Below are 24,129 nucleotides of genomic sequence, written 5' to 3'. Positions count from 1 at the left end.
CAAGAACTATTTAGGGAAGAAGTTGTCCCATTTGCCAAACCCTCTGTTCCTGCCATTTCCATCAGGGTTGTTCTGGTTCATAGGCTTCTTGAAACGGCCAGTTTCACATCTTCTTTTCTCCATTTCCAGGCCCCAGTGCATTGTCTTAACAGGGGGACCGATGACAAGACCTGCTCTCTTGGACATTACTCATGCCTTTACCAAGAACAGTGGCCTTTGCATCTGCTGCGAAGTCTTTGTGGTAAGAGCCACTTCATCCCAGGAAGGTGCTTTCCCTCCCTGCTCACCTTGTGTTGTTTTAGGCGAACCAAGTGCGCACAGGCAGTGATAAGAAAATGGCAAGGCAGTTTGGACAGGGGCCCTTTTCCTTGATTCATAGAGCAAGGACTAGCAATGGCCGTGATCCTGAATTTAAATAAGTAGATAAAAAGTGTTTCAGATTTCATGGGAGACCAACTAAAAGTGATAAATATTTCCAAATGATGGCCTTTGAGACAAGAAAAAGAGAACTGGCTCAGAAATAAAATTAAGGCATTTGGGGTGGTAACTGTCCACAGAAATATAAAAGCACGGAATGAGCCAGAGAGTACTATTATATAGATTAACTGATGAGGAGAAAACCAGACATAATGTCCTGAAATGACAGCACATAGAATTTAGATTAAATATTTGGATGAAATTGATGACACTACAGATATCTAGGGAATTAAACCAAGTTTCCCATGCCTTAGATAAACATTTGGAGTTGAATGGATTCCTTTTTTTTAGGAAGTGTGTAGGAGACTAATGATAACTTATTGATGGTTTTCCCAGGAGGTATTAAAAGTAGATGCTAAGAATTTAACCATGATTCTTGACCAATTACCAATCTCTAAAGTGAGGAGAAAGCATGAAAATTCTAATAAAATAGTAAGTCTAAGTCCTCCAAATCAGCCTATCTCTACTTGTGGTTCCCATAACAATCTCACACCTTCTACCCCCATCTCTACCTCAAACTCTGTCTCTGTCTCTCTCTCTCTCTCTCTCATACACATACACACAACTCAAAATTCTTAGCTCCTTCAATGTATTTTTATAGTAACTATCAATTCTTTGAAGCTTTTTCCTAGGTATATAACAGCCTAGTGAGGTGGGAAGGAAAAAAGAATGCCTTTTTTCGTTTTATTGGTTGGAAAAGTGAGATGCAAGAAAACTGAATTATTGCATAGGGTCACATGATAAGAAAGCGGCAGAACCAGGATGTCAGTCCAGGCCACCGGACTGTGCTCTGCGTTACCCCATGAGAAGAAAGCCTTAGCAGACTTGTGTCCTTGGGAGTGCTGATAGAATCAGGTACCACTACCCAAACTTCCAGTACTTGTCAGGAATAGGGCTGTCAGTAAGCCGTGTAACTCTGGGGCCAGTCAGCTGTGCCATGATGCAGGGACAAAATTTACCGCACATCATCATGACCAGCACTTAGGCATCTTTTTATACTTGGCAGTACTCTAATACTTGCTGTATGAAGCAAGTTGGTCACATTCTCCTTCCTTTAAGTGCTCATATGCTAGTAACAGAGACAATAGAACTCAATGCAATTATCCAGAAGGGGAGTAGAAGGCACCCTACCAACTACATAAGATTGACAGGTTAAGTAATGACCAACTGTGACTCCAGAGGATTTTTAAAAATCTTATCAAGCACCCTTCTCTCATATTATCAACTTTTGTGCCCTGGATTACTGAATTTCATTTTGGTCAATATAATACAAGAGCTGGTTTTGATGGAATAAGCAGTTTGGGGTGTTTTTCTTCTCCAGCAGTTTAGAGAAAACTTAGTTTAGCAGGCAATAAAAAATCTTTAGGACAGAAGAAATGAACTGAGAGTATGAACAGTCCTATATTGGCAAGGGAGAAAAGGTCTTCTAATAGAGACAAGAGATATTGCTTTTAATTAACCCTTTGCTGCTTTCACTCTAATAAAAGAGCGTGATTGTGGAGTATCACGTGAAGTAAGCATCCTTGTCTGTGCCTCCAATAGCCCTGTTGTCTGACAGGTATATTGGACCACATTATATATCATTGTGCTGGTCTCTCTGAGTAAGGCCCATGAGTCATGCTCCCAGGTCCTGAGGTTCTCTCAGGGACAGGAAATAGTCACTGCATCAGTTAATGACTTTCCAGTTAGTTACTCTCTGTGAGCTCCTGGGGCTGCAGATGCTGTCAGCATTTTTCAACTCTAGACTTAGTCGTCAATCATCTTTGCAAAGAAACAGATGGAAAGTGACATGGGGGGAGGTCAGCATACCACTAGAAAACTTTTTCCGAAAGCACAGTTATTGGTGTTTAGGCCAACCTATGGGAAAGGTCAAATAAGAAAAGATAATGTTGAGAGGTGACAATGTAGTTTTTAACTCTGGGAAGCTGGTGCTCATGGGCTTTTGAGACACATGGTCAAGTTCTGAATCACTCTTTGTCACCTGTTAGCTGTGAGTCCCTTAGGTACATAATTTAGTCTTACAGTGCCTCGATGCTCTTTTTTTTTTTTAGAAAATGGGAAGAATAATAACAACATTAGCACCGGTGTTACAAAGCTATTGTGAGAATTCTATCAGATGATATTTCCAGTGCCAGCTCAGCATCTGTCAAACAGTAAATGCTCACTTAATTGCAGTTGTTACCGTTGGTATTGTTATTTTCATCATCATTATTTTTGGTATACCATAGTTGCCATTTCATTCCAAAAATCCATCCCTTTCAACAAAACTGGAAGCATCCTTTCTTAAGGAAACCAGATCCAGACACTGGATTTTTGGACTTTTTTAGGTACCCAACATGATCATGATAGAACAGTAAGATACGTATTCCTGCCAACTAATCATAGGATAGCTGGCTTTGTGCTCCAACCCTCTGCTGGCCTCCAGTTATTTAAGAGCTAACTTGAAATGTGGTGACACTACAAGGAAGGAGCAAGACTCAGAGCTCAGTGGTATTTCGATGCTGGTGGGTTGATGGAAAGTGTGTGGCCCAGCTGCCATTTTCTACAACAGAGACATTTTAAATTTTTTAATGTTTATTTATTTTTGGGAGAGAGAGAGACAGAGTGTGAGTTGGGGGAGGTGCAGAGAGAGAGGGAGACACATAATTCGAAGCAGCTCCAGGCTCTGAGCTGTCAGCACAGAGCCAGACGCCGGGCTTGAACTCATGAACTGTGAGATCATGACCTGAGCCGAAGTTGGACGCTTAACCAAAACTGAGCCACCCACGTGCCCCTACAACAGAGACATTTTTAAAGGACTAGACATTATAGCCCTCAAAGCTGCTGAATTGAATTGAAAGAGTTATTCTTTTGGCTGAACCCCAAGCCCCCACTGTATCCTTCCAAATATTCAACTAACTCTTACACTCATCCACCAGAGCCTCTTTTTCCTTCTTGCTTCTTTGCTACAAGCCTTAAGATTTCAGAGGTACCTTCATCAGGACAAATATGGGCATCTCTTTTAAGGAATCCAGCTTGGTAACTTAAAATACTGGCTATTCTTCTCCTTTGAATTACCACATGATAGATCATTGATATACTTATATCCCAGGAGGCTTTATATTGAACAAAAGTAGGGGCACCTGAATGGCTCAGTTGGTTAAGCGTTTGGACTTCGGTTCGGGTCACGATCTCACGGTTCATGGGTTCGAGCCCCCCGCATTGGGCTCTGTGCTGACAGCTCAGAGCCTGGAGCCTGCTTCGGATTCTGTGTCTCCCTCTCTCTCTGTCCCTCCCCGGCTCACGTTCTGTCTCTGTCTCTTTCTCTCTCAAAAATATAAAACATTGAAAAGAAAATCGGAACAAAAGTAATTTTCTTCTTCTGTGCTTCATTCTTATCACCATAGAAAGATCAGAGGGAGTAGGACTCCACCTTCTAGTATCTTCTCATATTGTCAAGCGTAGTCTAATTCAGGGGTTCAGCCACAAGCAAGTATTAAGTCAGGGGTTGCAATCTCCACCAATTCTACCCTCTTTTCCCAACATAAAAACACATTGCCTTTCTTTGTCAATTAGTCTCCTCACTTACCTCATTCATAGGAGTTAGAGCGATAATAAAATCAATCATTACAATAACTTAGTTTGGGTTTATGTACCCTTAGTTCTCTGGGTATACCTTGCTCAGTTGGTGCCATCTCACATTTACCTTCCCCGTGCGAGAAGGCATCGTGCCAGAAGGCATCGTGCATGCCGCAACAGTCACTCACTCGCATACTTCTCAGCTTTAGTTGAAAGGCAGGGTAATTTTTATGAAAACAAATCAAAGACAAATATACTTTAAAGACGAAAACTTGATCCAACTGATCTGGGATTTAGAATGCAAATCAGATAAAGCCTTTATTGCCCCCCAAATGCAATACTTAGCTCTTTTCTAAATTTTGTTTGTCTTAAAATTGCAAAAGACTTTCAAGTGTACGGTGGTATCTTTTATTAAGTACATTGTGCTGTTCTGGTGGCTGAAAAATAAAGTTTTTTTAGATTGTTTCTATTTTTTATTTTGAAACATTAAGAAAAATATTATGTCGAAGCATATGAAATTTACATTTTTGTCGGTCCAAACTGTTGAATACAGGCAATTTCATATGATTAGACTATATAAAATAAAATGACACCCATATCCTACTTCTTTTAATTAATGACTGTTAACATTTTTGTCATAAATGTTCCTACTCACTTTTTTTTTTTTAATTTTTTTTTTTTCAACATTTATTTATTTTTGGGACAGAGAAAGACAGAGCATGAACGGGGGAGGGGCAGAGAGAGAGGGAGACACAGATCGGAAACAGGCTCCAGGCTCCGAGCCATCAGCCCAGAGCCTGACGCGGGGCTCGAACTCACGGACTGTGAGATCGTGACCTGGCTGAAGTCGGACGCTTAACCGACTGCGCCACCCAGGCGCCCCCCCTACTCACTTTTAAAATGAAATAAACCACAGCTCAAGCTGAAGTCCTTGTTAAAACCACTTAGCACATGGCTCTCTCCCTCTCCAAAGGCAATGTTACCTGAGGTTTGTTGGCATTCTTCTACTCATTACACATAAGTGTGCCAAGATGTAGATCTATTTTGATTAATGTTTGCCTACTCTTTCACATTCCTTAAACCTTGATTGTCCTGCTCTCCTCTCATGGTAAAGGAGATGACAGATAGCTTTTGACCAGCTTCCTTACGTAGATCCCCTTTTAACAGAATTTCACCCTTACTGTTTTCCTTTCTCTCTTTTTTTTTTCTTAAAACTTAGAAAACATCTTAATAAAACCTAAAGCTCTATTTGAATTCAAAGACACTCTTCAGAAAACTCAGGGAACACAACCAACTCCTAACTCTGGCACAGCAGAGGGCAGTTCAAGCACAGATGAACCAGAGGAAACTAAAGTTTTGATGTTTTCTTCTATCTTCAACCTCTTTGTCTCAATGTTCACAACCACCAAGTTGATGCATTTTTATAGATGCATCTATTATTCTTTAGTCATCGAGGCTCTGTCATGACGTTCATAAGAGAGTGACATGGCACAATGCAGGAAAAATGAAATGACCTGAGAATGGGCACTAGGCACATGGTGAGATGAAATATGGACCAAATCAGAAAGGAAAAATTCTCTTTCCCACACTTCCAACCAAAGCGGCAATGAAAGCAAAGACAGAGCAGTAAGACTCTCAGTGTCTTGAAAAATGAAAGTTGGAAAGAACATTGCTTTTGGCCCAAATTTCTCTATTTGATCCTAATGATGTTGGAACTCATTCGCAAATTCTTTTCGTAATATTCATTTATTTGAGGTAGCATCCCATCAACTACTTCTCCAGACTAAATAATTAGAATTTCTTTACCCTTTTCTCAATCAATGTCAAAGTTATAATACGTACAAGACTTTTAGGGCTTCTTTGTTCAAATCCTGAATTAATTTATGCATTCATATTTTGGATCCTAACTGAGCTAATCTCTATAATATTTTAATTGAGTGGCAAAATCCATTTTTGTGACTGTGACATATTTGAATGTTGAGCGTAATTATGTTCCAGTATGTGTTCCCTCTTTGTTAGCTTATTTTTCCTTACTACATTTGTATTGCAGCCTTGCCTCACATTAGTAAGTGTGCTACAATGATACTATAATCGCTTTTAGCAAAGAGAGATTCTGTCTGAAATATTTTTATGACTTCTCAATATGGCAAATTTAGGCATTAAAGTACATCTTTCTGTCACAATTAATGCTTAATCTGGATTTTTGTAACAATAATAGACATACATTAGACTGCATTTATTTAAATCAATGCCACTTTCCCCAGGGGTGCACAGTCATTGTGGTACAACTCAATATACTGATGGCCCAATACCTTTTCTAGCTGTTGGTTGTTCTTCTGTCACATGGATACTGTTACCATTGAGCATCCCTGAAAAAATATCTCTTCTTTCTTTGCAGCTGATGGAGTCTAGAGTGCCCAAAGAGAACTAATGGTTCAAAATGCATGGACATTCTAGAACCCTAAGCAGAATTTTATCCATAATGGCATATCTTTCTTTAGTTTAGGTCTTCTGGCTTAATAACTGTCCTCCCTGTATCTTTTTTTTTTTTTTAATTTTTTTTTTTAACGTTTATTTTACTTTTGAGACAGAGACAGAGCATGAACAGGGGAGGGTCAGAGAGAGAGGGAGACACAGAATCGGAAGCAGGCTCCAGGCTCTGAGCCATCAGCCCAGAGCCCGACGCGGGGCTCAAACTCGCAGACCATGAGATCGTGACCTGGGCTGAAGTCAGACGCTTAACCGACTGAGCCACCCAGGCGCCCGTGTCCTCCCTGTATCTTTACTTACCCATCATCTTTGAAGGTTCTTGTTTTGTAACTTTAATGTAAGCCACCCAAACGGTTTTAAAAAGTTTTTGACAAGTCTTCTGAAAAGCTGGCAAGTTCTAGAAAAAATACTAAAATTAGTACATAACGAATCTGATCCAATTCAAATAGAATATTAAAATGGAAGTGACCAAAGATTGTCTAGCATTGCATAATAGAAACATAATATGTAACTTAAAATTTTCTAACAGCCATCAAAAAAGTAAAAGGAGACAAGAAAAGTTAAGTTTAATACATTTTATTTAATGTAATGCATCCTAAATATTATTATTTCAATATGCACAATATAAAAAATATTAATGAGATATTTTGCATTCTTTTTTTCCATCCTAAGGCTTCAAAATCTAGTGTGTATTTTACATTTTCAGCACATCTCAGTGTGGAGCAGACACATTGCAAATGCTCAACAGCGAATGGATAAGGGCTATCATACTGGACAGTGATGAACTAGACAATTCCCTTATTTTTAAAATGTAGAACCCACACCAAGAAAAGGCACATGACACACCAGGGTATCAGCCAGCCAGTGCCAGAGCCAGCTCTGGCTCCCAATTCAAAACTCTGTCATAGAACAAACACAGTGGTAGAAATAGGTCTGGGGCTCCAACAAGATTGTGAAAACTCATTTAAGATTATAAAAATCATCCAACTTTGAATGAGCACCTACTATATTCCAGACATCAGAGTGGGCACTTTATCATTACTGCTCAAAACAACCCTGCAGGCTAGAGGTTTTATCCCTGTTTTCAGAAAATTATAGCAACGCTCAGAAATAATTAACTTCTTCCAAACGGCCAATTTTAGATTTGAAACCACTTCTGCAGACCACAAATCCTGGTATCTTTTTCATATATCCCAAGCCCTTTCTCTCTAGTGAAAGACCCTCTAAGACTGTGACTCCAAGCATGGCCTGGGGGTTTGTTAGAAATGCAGAATCTTAAGCCTCATTCCAGACCTACACATTGCATTTCGTCAAGATCCTAGGTAGCTTGTAAGAGATCTAAGACAATTCAACCACATACCTAATCTGTTCATGAGTTGGAAGAATTTCCTAGGAAAATAGATTCATATCCTATCAGGCACATTATAGATCATCAGAAACACTTTAAGGGGTGATTTGAAACTTGCAAAGAAAAGACTTGGCTTGGACCTGTAAGGAGGGAGAAAAAGAATCAAATTTTTAGTTGAAATGAATTTCCAGAGCTCAAATCTTAAAATTATAAAATGTCTCATCTACCACCACGATACCTACCTTCTTCTCTATTAAGCTCCCATATTCTTCCTATGCCACAGGTATATGAACTTCTGTTCCCATGAAATTCATTGAGTGAGAGGGAAATCTTAATTTAGTTGGATGGGGGTAGGTCAACATTACACAAGGAAAGTGGCAACCCACCATGTTCTGACTGCCAAGATCTCTGCCCATTTCTTCAAATTGGGGTCTAGCTGAGATTTCCTTAGTGTTCTTAAACATACCTCTTGCTATTGAGTCAAAGGTTCATTGTGTATTTATCCTGAATTTCTTCATTCGCATTTTCAGTATTTTCCTCCTGTGCCGTGATGCCCTCAGCTCTTTCTTTCATTGGCATGAGGCAGTTAATTAAACAGGTGTTAATGCATCTGGACATTCTGGGTGGAAAGTGAATGATGGGAGCAGCAGAGGCCTGCTCCAAAAGGTTGAGTCTACGTGAACCCTGTTTAGTGAGGTGTTTTTCCCTCTTTCCCACTTCTTAACTCGATGGGGCATTGCTGGCTATTTTTGTCCTTTAGAAAACAACAGCAGCGCAATGGATAATAGCAGGGCTTCTAACCAATATTTCATCGTGTCGTACAGGGACCGCGCAAGCTGTGTGTTAAAGAGATGAACAGCGGCATGGCAAAAAAGCAGGCCTGGCTTATCAAGAACAAAATCAAGGCTTTTTATGCTGCAGTGGCAGCAGACTGTTTCAGAGATGGTGTCCGAAGTCTCCTTCAGGTAAGGCTGACACTGAGGGAATGAGTACGGAGGCAAAAGACAATTAGCACTCGCTATTAATGAGGCTCCCAAAGTGAATGGCTCCCGTTAGGCAGCCCAGCATCAGAGATCAATGCAGATGGTTAAGGAACTCATTTCGAATTCCTGAGGAGAGGCAAAACTAAAACAAAAGCAGAGAGGTTCTATTACAATGAACTATGGATGATATGCTGGAAATGGGAAATGAGGTTGCCTTTGGCCACCAGCATACATTCTGTCCCCACACTTATTGAAATGCAAATTTGTTCTGATGGTTGACGACATTCGGGATCCTATTAAAACTTCAAACTATTTTTGCATCTCATACTGCATATAGCAATACTCAAGTCAGGCATTCTGCTCCTTTTTTCTTCTGTGAATGGCGCGAGGGCAAGCTGCTAGATTCGACTAAATAAATGCATGGTGATCTGGGCGTAAAAATCTCCCTATCCTCCTAAATTATTTCCAGAATGTTGAGTAAAATGTAATAATCTCTGTGGCTCAACACGGAAGCCCTTGGTTCTCTTATCTTTTTCTCCCTTATTCTTTCCTTTTTTTCTCCCCTTCCATAATTAGTACACAGAGTCTTTCCCCAGTTCTGATCATAATAGAATGGTGAACCATTCTTCAAACAATCCAAGAGACCCCAAGAAACTGTAGGGCTTGGCTTTCTAATCATTCTGGCTTTAATATGGTTGGAAAGCCCTGATTCTATATGTACTGAATGATGTATTTGCTTTCAGAGTTACCGTTTACAGGAATGACAAAATTCAGGATGACGTCCAGGTGACACTGATGCTTATGCAGTCAGGAGAGAAAAAATAAACTGTACTACTTTGGAGATTAAGAGTATTTGGTATATTCCTGTCTCTTATATTCCTGAAGAACTCTTGCAAAGTAGCTGCACACAGAAGCCATTTCTGAAAGACCTATTACCCCCAATGAGCATCCTTTCACCTGTTACTAATTTGCCAAACCATGGAAACAGGTGTCATTTTAAGAAGCTGATTGTCTTTAGTGAGTTACTTTTCAGGACCCCTGTGGTGAAATATGTTGGGAAGGTTACACATTTAAGGTAAAATTATCTTGGAAGATTGGTGAAATAATAAAATTTTCAATAAGGAATGGGTGGTCTGACATGAAATAAGCAGGGAGAGAAAAGACACAGGCCTGGAAAGTAAGTCTTATATTAATCCAGAAGAAACCATAAAACATTCGACAATGCAGAAAGCTTGTTCACTTGAATTTCCTTAAAGAAAAGTGGGGTACAAAGGGAAAGACAGGGTGGTATTAAAGGGAAGCACTGACCATTATGACCATCCATTTTGGATGAAGACTTCTTTGCTTCTAAGAATTTATGGTACAAATGACCACATCCCCAAACTGTAGTGTAGCTCCATCCTGCCGTGTATCTGCTGAGCACCAAATGATGGCTGTAAGGAGTTATCGTGCCACCTGGACATTTCTAGGAGAAACACAACAGATGTGGAGGCAAAGTTTATTTCAGGAACCCTCCATCAATGCCTGCTTCCTCCTGCTCGCCACTGTCCCCTTTAATGTGTTCTGCTCTGGTCATTGGTTTCACTCCTCCTGTGACCCAGAGTGTTCTTCCTTCACTCCCACTGCTCTCTTTTCCATGCTTGTCAACCTCTAACTGACCTGCAAGATCTGGAATGAATGGCACCTTTCCCCTGAAGCCATCCATGAAGACACAGCTAGAATTCAGGTTTTCTTCCCTTATGCTTCCATATGAGTTCCTACTGCATGTGCACTTGAATTATAATTATTTGTGTGTATCTTGCCTTCTTCACCTTATTCCAAGCTCCTTAAGGCCAAAGAATATGCTTCACTGCTCTTCTACAGCACCTGACATAACACTTTGTAATTAATAGGTATTCAATTCTATTGCCGAATTAAGTTTAATTAACTGGAAGCCATATCCTGTCATCTAAAGGGGGGGGAGTGAAACCTGATATGGAAGATGGCTATTAATGATACTATCAGGTAAGAAGCTTAGGTCCTAGAGACATAGCGCCATTACCCTTCGATAAATAATACAAGTACGAGTTTCAGTGATCCTTGTATCTTAGAATTTTCCAAACATGGATTTTATTGCTAATGACATTATGGGTAAAACAGGTGGAAATGAGCTTTGAACCACTAAGTTACAACACGCATGCCAACGGTTAAGCCGACCCTCACTTGATTTTAAATTATTGAACCATTTTAATGAGTGTGTCAGAAGAAATGCAAATGACTGCTAATTTAGAAAAGCTACATTTCTGTCATCTAAAATCCATTTATGGCTGAGATGATTTAGAACTAATCTTTCTATTTTATGCTTGGGTACGGGCATGAAGGACATGCTCTAAAATGTAATCTAATCTTCAGAATCTTCAGAACATTACTTCAGTGCTCTTTTGGACATTATTTTTCATTTGCAGTGGTAGTTTCCTGGTCTGGAAAGGATTGCCCATGTGTTTATCTCCTCTGTTTAGGCCTCGGGCTTAGGAAGAATGAAACCCAACACTCTGGTGATCGGATATAAAAAAAACTGGAGGAAAGCTCCCTTGACAGAGATTGAGAACTATGTGGGAATCATACAGTAAGTGATGGCTTTCAGGACGTGTTCTTGTTTACAAACCACTAACCAGGGCAGTACATAACAGGTGCTGTTGTACCAGATTAAATTGCCTGAGAAGAAGGCATTCCCCTGGTACTCTGAATTCTTTACCAAAGTGCAAGAGACACTGCCAATAATAGAACTTGAGGGGATCATAGTGTCAGAGGAAGCAGGGTGGAGGAAACTTGGTGTCAAAGAAAAAGGTAATTATTAAGATTTGCAGTCTTAAAACCTATTCATAAGATTAAAAGCAAAGGACAGCTAGGTAAGGAAGGAAGTGTTCTTTCAAAACACCTGGAATCTTGGATTGGCTGGTGTGCCCAATTCAGTCATCGTCTCCTCTGAGCCCTGGATAAGGAGTTTACTACCCCTGAGCCTCAGATGCCTCTTTGCTGATATGAGGCTTTCATATATCAGTGTCTCTGGGTTGGTTTAAGGACAAAAAGTGAGTTTTAAATGGGACGTGACATCTAATATCTATATATTGGAAAAGTCTTGGGACAAGGGTCGTAATGATAGTCTTTAAGAGACTAGCAGGCACCAGGCTAATGTCCTTCACACAAATTATCCCATTTAATTCCCACAAGAAGACTTTGAAGTAAGTGCTAATACTGTTCCCATTTTATAAGGAGAGATGCAGACATTAAAAATTAAGTAACATGCAGAAAATGACAGTTGTGACATAGCTGGAATTCCAACCCAGGACTATCCAAATTCAAAGTTTAAGCTCATGACCAAAATGCTATGCTGCCTCCAATAGTACATGTATAGCGAAAGTATTACCTGGCTTGGTTCTTTCTTTTGCATAAGTGAAAATGAAGTCTACACATATGGAAAGGCTCAGAGTACCCTTAGTGACCATTCTAGAAAACTGAGCCTTTCTTCCCGTCTTGAAAATATTTAGCCATATTTGCCTCAAGGGGGGCAATGTTAGCTATGCTAACAGCTATCTTTTGTCAAAAGCTCTGAAAATGGAATATTTCCCATCTGGAGTCTGGCTTTGCTCTGATTCCATACAACAGGGTAGGGAATGTGCCCTGAGAAGTCTGGCTGAACTTTAAAAGTCTGTAATACACAGGAAAGAAAGCCTCACCTCTTCAAAACAAGCACATGTATTCACAGTGCTTCTTATGCCAGGCTATGTCCTGGCCCCTGCTAGAATGAGCATTGTATTTATCATTGTTTGGGAGAGATTTAAGGAACATTATAAAAGCATTGTAGTTTTAGTGTATTGAAAAGAAGTATAAAAAAATAATTTTCATCATCTGAAATTTGTATGTGTTTACTGACCAAACACATTCACTTAACAATCCTTCTGACATGGGGAACTTGTGTACTAAATGCATTCTCCTGAATTGTGTTTCCCGAAGGTATAAAGTCTGGATGCCAAATGCTGCCACTTGGCCCCTGGTGATACCCTAAGTTCAGTATGTTAAGGCTAAAGCAGGTGATGAGGGTAGAATTTTACCATGTTCACCAACCAGCATTTTGATATATTCAGAAACAGTCAGTTGCTGACCATTCTTGGAAATAGATTAGAGCTGCTCTCTGTTATCCAGATTCTAAAATAAAATTTCATCTTTACCACTGGGAAAAAAAGGGGGACAGAGAGGAAAGAAATTTCATCTTCATCTTTGGGGAAAAAAAGTATTGAAGCAAATAAGACATATGTAAACCGTCAGTGTCCATTAATTGATACAAAATTATCTGGGGTCATCTTCCAATGTGCCCACCTTTGAAACATTCTAGAAATCTAAAGGGACCAAAATAATCAAACCCAATAATGTTAGGCCAAGGAGACTTCTGGATTTTATACCAAATTGGTCTTATTGGTAGTAAAGTTCAGTGTTAAGGTGGCTCAAATTTATACTAGTATAAAACTTAGCTGGCTTAGTAAGGCTAAATGACTTACTACCACAGCAGTGAGGTCAATATAGAAGGGAAGACCATCATACCTCTATACTGTATTATATTTCCCTTTCTAACTATTTTGATTGGTTTTGTGAGTAAGAGTAAAGCATAGTATTACTGTTAACATGGGGGCATTATTACAATAATATAGAATTTTATAATTTTTCTTTAGATAAAAGATTTTGAATGTTTATAATATTCTTAGGTATGGCTTAATTTTAATTTGAATCTGTATTAGTTTTCATTGGCTGCCATAAAAAATTGCCTCAAGCTTAGTGGCTTAAAACAGCACAAATTTAATAGCCTACAGATGTGTGAGTTAAAAGTCTGACACTAATTCACTGGGCTAAAATCGAGGTGTAGGCTAGGCAATATTCCCTTCTGGAAGCTTTAGGAGAGAATGCCCAGCCTTGCCCTTTCTAGGTTCTAGAGCAGTCCACTGCTCATGGCCTTCTTCCTCCATCTTCAAAGCTCTTGATGGGTCATACCACATTGCCCTCACCTCCTCTTCTGCTTCCCAAATGCACTTTAAGGACCCTGGTGATTACACTGGACCCTCCTAGATAATCTAGGTTAATCTCATCTCAAGGTCTCTAAGCTAATCCCATCCATAAAGTCCCTTTTGTGGCATAAAGTAACATATTCACAGGTTCCAGGGATTAGAATGTGGATGTCTTTGGGAAGTCTAAAATTATTCTTCCTAGCACAGAACCCAAATATTTTTTGTGGAACACATTGTCTCCTTTTTACAATCAAGGACAATTAGAAACAAGACTTATCAGGAATTTATTTTGTGGCGACTTTTGCTAGGTCTATGTTGCTAAGTGAAGATCACTTATAGATTGAATTTTGAATGGATATTCATATTACACTGAATTTATTCATATCATTATTTGAAAATTCAGGTTCACTTTGGCTATTAGAAACCTGTTTGCCTATATAAGATAATCACAAACTGCATGATTTCTGGTAGAGGGTGACCTTCTATGGAAAGGGTCCTAGGCTTCCGATCCATTTGAGACTGAACAAAGGAACCCCCAAGGAGAAAATTTTTAATGAACTCAAAGTACTAATTGGTTTGCCCCATATTTAGGAGCAGAGAAAAAAAATATTCTACAAGAACAGAGATAAAAGAAAGAGAGCCTTTCTTTTCCTTCTAGAAAATCTAATTCTATTGGATTGAGTGTAGAGAAGGCACAACAGCCAACGGCATTGGGTTGTTATGAAAAAGCATTGTTTCAAACAGTCTGCCCAAAGTCAATGGTGAAAGTTCCTTAAAGGAACTGGAGATATTTTTCACTGGGAACTTGATGTCAGAAATGTTGTAGGATTCTTTCTCCATAAGTAGGGATTTGGCTGATAATTTCAAAGGGTCTTTGCAGCCTAGAAACTCTCTGTTCTAAATATTTCAGTGATTGTTTTGCTTACATTAGAAATGAAACAATTATTTTAAAAGTATGTAACAAGCTCTTAATCAAAATTCTAGGTGACAGTATTATTTGAATAAATTGGTTCCAGAGTAAATGAATCAGTTACCTTTATCCAGAAAACATTTTTAAAAGGCATAAAGGGAGAAAAACAAACTAACAAAAGGCATCAGCTCTTGGCTGTATTCTCAAGTGAATTTTCATAGTTTAGTTATGTTAAAATCTTAGAATTGAGAATCTTAGACTCTCTTACTATTAGTACAAAACCTCAAGATTAAAGGGGTCATTTAAATAACCACTTTGCTTTCACTTTCAGTGATGCATTTGATTTTGAGATTGGTGTGGTCATAGTCAGAATCAGCCAAGGGTTTGACATCTCTCAGTTTCTTCAAGTGCAAGGTATGTACTTTCTTTATTCAAGCCACAGATATTTATTGAGCACCTACTCCATGCCTGGTATTTTTCTAGGTGCTGGGGATGGAGCAGTGCACAATACAGACAAAACCCCCTAATGATAGAGCTTATGTTCTTGTGCTGACCTGAGGTGTATACACTTCCCCAGTGTTTTCTCCACTGCTAACACAAACCGCCTTTGTCCTGCAAAATAAAATATGGAATAATCCAGGGCAGTCATAAATTATTATTCTTATCACAAAACTACAAAGCCAGCATCACTGAAAATAAACACCTTTGGTAAAATAAACTGCTGAATTAATTTCTGCAAGATGTTTGAGAAAATAGAGATTAATTCTTTTCTCAAAAAACCATGTATATTGTTTTTAAGAGTCTATGATCTGGTTTTCAGCCAACATGGAAATGAGCCTGAATGTATCATGCTGTGAATCACTAATCTAAGTCCCAGGCCAAAACACTAATTCAGATTAGTAACTCTGCTTTTTTCTCTTTAGAGGATTACTTGTTTGTTTGTTTTTTTAATTTTTTTTAAGGTTTATTTATTTTTGAGAGAGACACAGTGTGAGTAAGGGAGTAGTAGAGAGAAAGGGAGACACAGAATCCAAAGTAGGCTCCAGGCCCTGAACTGTCAGCACAGAGCCCGATGTGGGGCTCGAACTCAAGAACCACGAGATCATGACCTGAGGTGCAGTCAGATGCTCAAATGCCTGAACCACTCAGGCGCCCCAGTATACTTGTTTAATCTTAAGAGGTTAAACATACCCTCTTATGTTTAAACTTAGCTTTTTGTTATAACTTATGTTTAAACTTACGAATGAGATAAAGGACACATCTAAATAGTCATTGAAATATTAGGACAGGGCACTAATTCATGACTTATCTCTTCAGATGAACTTGAAAATAGAGTCCCCTGATGACCAACACTAAAACAAAGAGATACTTTTTGGGTGTCTCTTGTGTACCAGACATGGTGTAAATGATGGTGCTGGGTAGACCAAAACTAATTAGTGTGCTAGTAAGTATATTTGTAGAGTATAATGGAGAAGAGAGAGGGACATCTTACTCCAAGAGGTCTTTCTGGAGGAAGTTACTTTAGATTTGATATCTAGTGGATGAGTAGAGTTAACTAGGCAATGTTGGGCGAAAGAGAAATGAGTTTGGAAAACAGCATTCCTGACAAAGACCAGAGCATCAAGCAAAGGTGTGAATACACAGGATTATGGAAGGATGGGGTATATGGGCTACCCAGAGCAGATTCAGGTAACTGAAGTAGGAAGTATGAAGCAGATAATAGTGAAATTTGAGGCTGCTGATATAAGATCCTGATTTTAAAAGCCTCATTTGCCATATTAAAAAGTGTAGAAATATTCTGCAGACAGTGCAGAACCATTGAAGAGATTTAAGTGACGGAATAATGTGGTCAAATTGGGGTTTACATCTCATACTCTTTCAGTTACAGGGGCTAGAATGGAAACAGAGAGACAAATCAAAAAGATTTTTGCAAAAATCAAAGGCAGAGAATGAAACAACCTGAACTAGAGCTAGGGATGGAGAGGAAAGGACAGGAGTACTTTGAAGACACACAGAGCAACATTTGGGGGTTGGTTGGATATGAAAAAGGGAGGAGTGAAAAAGGACCCCTTGGCTGACTGCATCAATGGTGATACTGCCTGTGGAAATGGGAAACACAAGAGGAAGAGTAGGTATAATGAAGCCAATCTCCTGGTTTAGTTTTAAACAATCTCCTGTGGGAAATTCTACCGGAAATGTCCAATTGGCAGTTAGATAGTCCTGGTCTTAAAGGAGAAGTGTGAGCTGGAGATGCACATTTAGGAGATGTTATGGGCCAAGCTATGTTCCCCCAGAGTTCTGTAGCGAATTAATTTCTCAGAATGTGACTGGGTTTGGAGATAGGGTCTGTCAGGAAGTAAGTCAGATAAAATAGGATCACAAGGGTGGGACTTAATGCAATATGGCTGGTGTCCTTATGAAATGAGATTAGCACACAGACAAGCACAGAGGAAAGGAAGAAGACAGCCATCTACAATCCAGGAAGTGAGGCCTCAGAATGAAACCACCCCGCCAACACTTTTTTCTTGGACTTCTAGTCTACAGAACTATGAGAAAGTAAATGTCTATTATTTAAGCACCCAGTCTGTGGTATGTGTTATGGCAACCCAAGTGGATTGGTACAAGAGACTTCATAGTTAAGGTAAAACTTGAAACAATGACACTGGAAAATAAAATCTAAAGAGTGCATGTAGTCGAGAGCCCCAAAGTACAGGGAAAAAGCCCCCAAAGGATGAGCAGGAAAGGAGCACTCAGAAAGATAAAGGAACCAGGAATCTGTGGTGTCACAGAAGCTACGGGAATAGAGTGCTCAAAATAAGAATCATCAACATTGTCAAATACAGCAGGAAATATCAGTGAGATTGTTCCTGAAATGCAATTGACACAGCACAGATAATCTGAGTGAAAATCTTATCTGTAGAGTGGTGTTGGCAGGATCTGGGTTGGAGTGGGTTGAGGAGAGAATCAGAGACTATGGATGTGGCCCACCACTTTGAGAAGTTTGGATGCAAATGAGAGGAAAGAGATTGAGATTTACCAGAGGAAGACCCATTGACCTTAGAATGCAAGAGAGGGTCATGTTTTCACACTGAGGAAATGGGCCCAAGATAATGGGAGAGATTGAAGATGGAAATGAAAACAAAGGATGACCCATGGAATAAGATTCTGGAGGAATAGGATGAATCATGGGATAGGCATGGATGGAAGAGTTGGTCTGAAACAGAAAAAAAAAAAAGCTTCATCTTCTAAAATTAGAGCAAAAGAGTTGAGGAATGATGATTAGGTATGTAGATTTATAAGTGTAGAGTGATAAATTGAGGACGATTGTGCACAATAGTGTCAATTCTCTTTGGAGGTAGAGCAAGCTCTCTAGTTGCCTGTTTTTCTCTTGGGGCATTTGGTCTCCAGGTAGAGGAGGATCGGGATTTTGTTGACTGATTCATCAGGAAGGAAAAGCCTGAAAGGGATTTGAGAGGGCCAGTGCCTGATGGTCCAGATTCTATCTGGCCATGTATGATTGTCTCCCTCATAACAGAAGGCAATGTAAGAGGATTAGGTGAACTTCCTGATGCAGCCAATCCAGTGTATTGTAAGGGAGAAGAAGAAATTGAAGATCAAGCGTTTATATAGGATAGAAAACCACTGTGTGATATGTATACTCTATGATTATGTATGAAGAGCTTTAAAAGATAAAGCTGAGAATCTATCCTGTGCAAAAATGTAACAAAGAGACCTTCAGGCTTCCTGTCTTATGCCCCTATTCTCTTTTATGGATCTTTTACATCTGCAGAAAGATATACTAATTCTCATTCAGTGTTCATAATTAATTTATATTTTTTTCTGGTAGAACTTAATACATTAGCAGCAACAGGAGCCACCATTTTTTTTTTTTTAAGTAGGCTCCATGCCCAGTGTGGGGCTTGAACTCAAAACCCCAAGGTCAAGACTCACAAGCTCTACTGAGCCAGCCAGGCACCCCTAACCATTTTTAGCACTTATTATGTGCCACGTGTTATGCTTCATGTTCACATATATCATAACATTTGTCATCCCAACTACCCTATGAAGAGTGTACTATCTTTGCCCCAGCGAACAGGTAATAAGTTGAGGTTTACCCAAGATTCACAAGGCTAGCAATTGGTAGAGGTAAGATTCAAATCTGTGTCTGTTTGAAACTGCCAGTCTACCTTTTAAGAAGGAGATCTAGAGAGGAAAATGACTAAGATTACACATTTTCTTTGTATGTTATGTTGATCTCCTCAAGCTGAAAGATGAGATGGTAGCTGGAAAATATCACTCCCACCCTTTCCTGCTCCATCCACCAAAATGCACCATCAGTTTAGTCCTGTAAGGCAATACAGCAAGCAAATTTTGTAGTATTTCTGAAAGAATCCTGGCAGTGAACTGCATCCCCTTTTAATTTCCCAAGGGATGTATCCAATTTATATCAACTTTGATGTTTGAAATATTTCTGTCTCTTACTCAAGAAAGGAAAAATACAGTTGGATGCTAATAAAATAATTATAAGTACCAATTATCTAGAGTAAACAAAAAAGTGTTATACAAATACATGAAGAACATGCAGAAAAACAACAGCATAATGATAGAAATTAACTTTATGCCACATTTCCATGCATTGTTTTGAAGTTTATGTAATTTATGACACCACCCTCATATTAGATTTTGAATTGGAAGAAATAAGCTTGTGTTTCATTATATTATACTGTAATATAGGGCTTAATAAGAGCCTGATAAATCTTAAGTATTGCATTATACTATGTTAATGATTATCATCATAGCTTTTCCAACACAGGCACCACAGTGTCATCACAGATTATAATTTAAAGGAAATATTAGCAATTCAGAGTGCCCATATACTGTAGTTAATAAAGCAGTGAATAGAAATCAGCTTTATAGGTAATTTACCAGCTAATGACAATTATTTCTATACTGTGTCACAGGATTATGTGAGGAGAATAACTTTTTCATATAAATAAGATCGATGCTCATAACATTCTAACTTGTACACTGCAGCAACTCATCCAATACTGATGGCTGACAGTTTCTCTTAATAAATTAATTTATTGCCTGACAACACAAAAAAATGCAATATTTCATATTGTTAGCTTCCCAAGGGTATTTAGCAAGTTTGCCATCTACAACAAAGAGTGCAAATTGCACTGGTAGGAATAAAATGATGAAACGTGATCCGCAATATATTGCGGTCAAGTGCTCCATGTAAGTACTACACGATTTATGACCACCTCCGAGCATAGGGATTCTGCTGTGTCTGATGGAGTAGCTTAGCAAAATAAAGACAGATGGCAGGCTAGTAAATAATTACTTGATTGGAAGACGACTACTGCAGGATTGCTTCCTGCCTTCAATTCAACGAGACTTCATCTGGGGTAAGTCACGTTGATTCATGTGAGCATTTACAGCTTTGAATTGATTGACCAGGGAAAGAATCATAATTTAATAATTAATAAAGAGAAAGGATGCTGTGAAATGGGAGGCGATGCGATTCCTCAGTGGGTTTCCCTGTTCCCTTTTCTGCTGTCAGATAATTGACTGTTCTCCATCCTTGAGATTCAAAGTGAATTGTAATGTGTAGACTCCTACCTATTTCTGAAAACATCTTTATATATATATATATATATATATAAAGACTGGGGATAGAACATTTGAGGCAATCTTGACAACTAAATTGAATTTCAAACTATAGTCACTCCCGTTGGTTATCATACAATCAATTTACAAAGGACTTGAAAACAGGTAACTACTGTTCAAGTGGTTTTGGCATTTGCATGAAGACATGGAACAAGGTCACTCTTTGTTCTCTCCATGAGAACTGTTTGGGACTATATCTGAGGAATTGGTTACAAATCCACTCAAGTGAGAGAACAGAAAGGTCTAAGCTTTTTCTTCCATCATTAGAACCTCAGAAACTCTCTTAATCTTGGAATGAGAGAAAGGCAGGCTCTTATTCTCTCTCTCTCAGTGTCTCTCTCTCTCTCTCTCTCTCTCTCTCTTGCATTGTGGTTTTGTAAATTGTGATAGACTATAGAATTATCTATTATGGAAGATTCAAATTCCCATCTGATGCCCAGGTGGTGGGTCTTTCCAGGGAAAGGACTCATTCTCTTGACTCTCCTTCTTGTGATCAGTCCTGCCTGTCCTACCCTCTGTGACATTCCAGCCTGGTTTGGGCCAACAGCCCCTATTACGTCCTCTTTCTATAACTCTGTATATGGCATTAACCCCACTCCTTTTCAACATTGTCTTTTGTATCCCCCCCTCCACATAATTTTACACATGCTCATCTGTGACCACGATTCACTTGTTTTCCCTCCATTATAGAGATACTTTCAACTGTATTGAACTGTGTTGAATACCATTGACTTGTTCTTTTATCCCAACAAACTATTCTTGAGTGTTTACTGTGATGGTAGGCACGAGGAGGGAGGTTTGGGCACAGCTGAGAATGTGAGAGGCAGTATGTGAAGACTTTGAAATCAGTCAGACTTGGGTTTAAATCCCAGCTTGACACTTTCTGACTGTGTAACCTTAGTCAAATGACTCATCTTCTCTGTGTCCCACTTTTCACATTTTCCGATGGAAATAATTATAGCCCCTAGCTCACAGATGTATTGTTTTGGATTAAAGGATATTATGGCTGCAGAGTGCTTGGCATTGTACCTGGCACAAAACAAACTCTCAATAAATGGAGGTGATGAAGTATGAAATAAGCTACCCTCCAGGAATTTGCAGTCTAGAGGGCATAAAAAAACATGTATCTTAAAACTAGTCTAGGTCACGCAGTTATGTCTACTGGAATAAAGTTTGAAGCAGAGTATCATGGACATATAGAGCATTATAAAAATTTCTTTAATTGAGAGATTTAGGGATGGCTTCTTCAAAAAAATGCAGACTGTGGATTTCTTCAACAGGTAGCTATTGGCAGTCAGGGCCTATTGCTGAGGAAGGATGGGAACAAGAGAGCTAGAATTGGAAGCAGGAGGCTTGCATCACCAGTGTGCAACCTTGAACTGTCTGAGCCCAAGTTTCCTTCCCAGTAAAATGGGGAGAATGCCACTAGTTCTGCCTGCATCCCCGTACTCATGTTGGGATCAAATAAGAGACTATGAGGAAAGGGCTTTGTGAATCCTGAACATCACAGAAGCAGTCATGAGGGAATGAGCAATTTTTATTTTTGTGCTCGTGGAAATCCGTTTATATCTCTCCATTCATACTCCCTTGGCTCACCCCCCTTTGTGGCCAATGGCACACTTCCACAAGTCAGCTGGCGAGTACTCTTGTTGAAAGAAATGTTTTCACAAAGTCCACTCTTGACTCGCATGTGAACAGAAGCAAGCTGTACACCAGATAGATGATTCAGAACAGATAATCAAACCGTCACTTCTGCTTAACACTGAAATTAGAAAAGGATGGATTGCACAGGAGGAGCCCTTAGATCACCTACAAAGGGAATAATTAAGAATTAACTCTAATAAGAATTTGCAAAGTCACTGTGCAAGTGAGCAGACCACCGTGTGGGTCTGAGAATCCAAGAGGGCCAAGCAAGCAGATTTTAGCCCTTAGAACAGACTCTCTCCGTCGGCCTCTGTCTGTTGTCTTTGAGGGGACCGCGGAATCTGACGCATTCAAGCAAAGTCTGGTTTTGTCTCTGGGGCCTGGGATTTTGCAGTTTGCTCTGTCCAGGATGGGCTGTGTACATACCTTTGAGCAAATAGTTGGAGTAGCTCCCAGTTCATTCAGCCAGCTGACTCTGTTACAAAGGAGGATTTATTTTTTTCCTCCTTTGTCCAAACTAGAGGACAAAGAATGTGGCAACTTGTGTCTAATCACAGGGTGTGCTGGAGTCTGCCAAAAAAGTACAGCAAAAGAAACCCTTCCCCAGCATGGCCCTGGCAGTTGCCCCCGAAGACGCACACAAATACGCGCCTTCGGACGACTGCAAAGGGTAGATGACCCCTCAACTGGCCCCTACAGCACCCCAAACAGTAGATGAAAGCAAGGGGCATGATACTTTGGATTTGGATTTTTGGATAGTTTGGATTTGAACCCTGTTATTTTCGGGGTGACATCAGACAAATCACTTAACCTTTCTGAGCCTCAGTCTCTTCATCTTCAAAATGAGGATAACAATAGCAACTATCTCAGAAGCATTTGGGAAGGAATAATATGCAGCACAATCCCTGGCACCCAAAGAGTGCGCAATAAATGGTAACTGCTAAAATAACTCCCAGGCTTCTCAAAATACTCAATTTGCTTTGCATGACTAAGCCCATTTCCAGAAGTTGCATAAATACACTGCCTATAGAACACACTCATTGCTTTGGTCTTTAAGGAGCAACAAAGTACCATGCAGAAACTGTTGTTTGTTCTTTTTGCAAAGCTGGGAGAGTGGGAAAGGGGAAGGGTTACAATTTTCCATTTCACAGATAGGAAATCAGAGGCATAGGAAAAGTCAATGACTTGCTTAATGTCACATAAAGCCAGCAGCATAGCTGTAATGGGTCATGACCTCCAGTGCAATGCAGCTTGTGTTCACCTTTCAAAAGTCAGGGGTAAGCAACTCCTGTCTGAGCTTTAATACCATCAGTCTAATTTCTCAGATTTTCTATAGCTGCTGATCTTGAGAACCTTTGAGGCTTTGGGGAAATCACATGGGTGATTTGACCTTAAATCTCATGCCACTGGCAAAAGATTAATTGCTAAGACCTGGAAAGAGGCCAGACAATTCTGTGTAGCTGAATAACAGCACCGTCTAGGGATGTGACTGTCCTGACAGATTTAGTTAGTACATAATTGATAAATCTAGAGTTTGTATAGCTTCGCTTCCCAGATAGATAAGGCAATGGGCTCCAAGGGTTGACATTTACAGAAGCCCTACCAGTGTTTTGTAACACTGAATCTAGGTTTTCCACTCTGTTCCTCAGAACACTGCTCACTTTCTAAGGCTCTGTTCTCAGCAAGCAAGAAGATGAGGGGATCTGACAAGAGGCCACCTTGCCCACTGTAAGCAAGAATGCCCATCATTCTTTAAGCACTGTCCCATGACTGCTTTTAAAGTCTTATTTACCCTGACCCAACGTAGGTTGAGGTCAGAAAGTGATGCAGGGCATTACGTAGGAGCTAGGAATTTTTCGTCACAATCAGAACCCAAAAAAGATAAAAGGCAGTCAGATGCAACATCAAAGCTTGGAAACTGGGTCTAAGCCCTGGACAGGAGGCTGCACAGCTTGACTCTTGTTCCAGACTCGAGTGTTGTGAGACCCTTCTTAGCAATTTGAACTCGGACAG

The 24,129-nt window shown here is 39.6% G+C and overlaps 1 protein-coding gene across 4 annotated transcripts in view; it reads left to right on the top strand.

Moving 5' to 3' along the window:
* Positions 1–24,129, top strand: part of SLC12A1 (solute carrier family 12 member 1) — a 104,296-nt gene that overhangs the window by 60,414 nt on the left and 19,753 nt on the right. For all 4 annotated transcript variants that reach the window (XM_043555485.1, XM_043555483.1, XM_043555482.1 and 1 more), the window contains exons 17-20: positions 130–241; positions 8,698–8,838; positions 11,355–11,461; positions 15,134–15,216. In XM_043555485.1, coding sequence (XP_043411420.1) covers positions 130–241; positions 8,698–8,838; positions 11,355–11,461; positions 15,134–15,216 — 443 coding nt within the window. The remainder of the gene's footprint in view (positions 1–129; positions 242–8,697; positions 8,839–11,354; positions 11,462–15,133; positions 15,217–24,129) is intronic.

The sequence above is a fragment of the Prionailurus bengalensis genome, chromosome B3 (assembly GCF_016509475.1).
Source record: "Prionailurus bengalensis isolate Pbe53 chromosome B3, Fcat_Pben_1.1_paternal_pri, whole genome shotgun sequence".
In the NCBI taxonomy this organism is placed as follows: Eukaryota; Metazoa; Chordata; class Mammalia; order Carnivora; family Felidae; genus Prionailurus; species Prionailurus bengalensis.
This window is presented reverse-complemented; position numbering and strand designations above follow the sequence as displayed.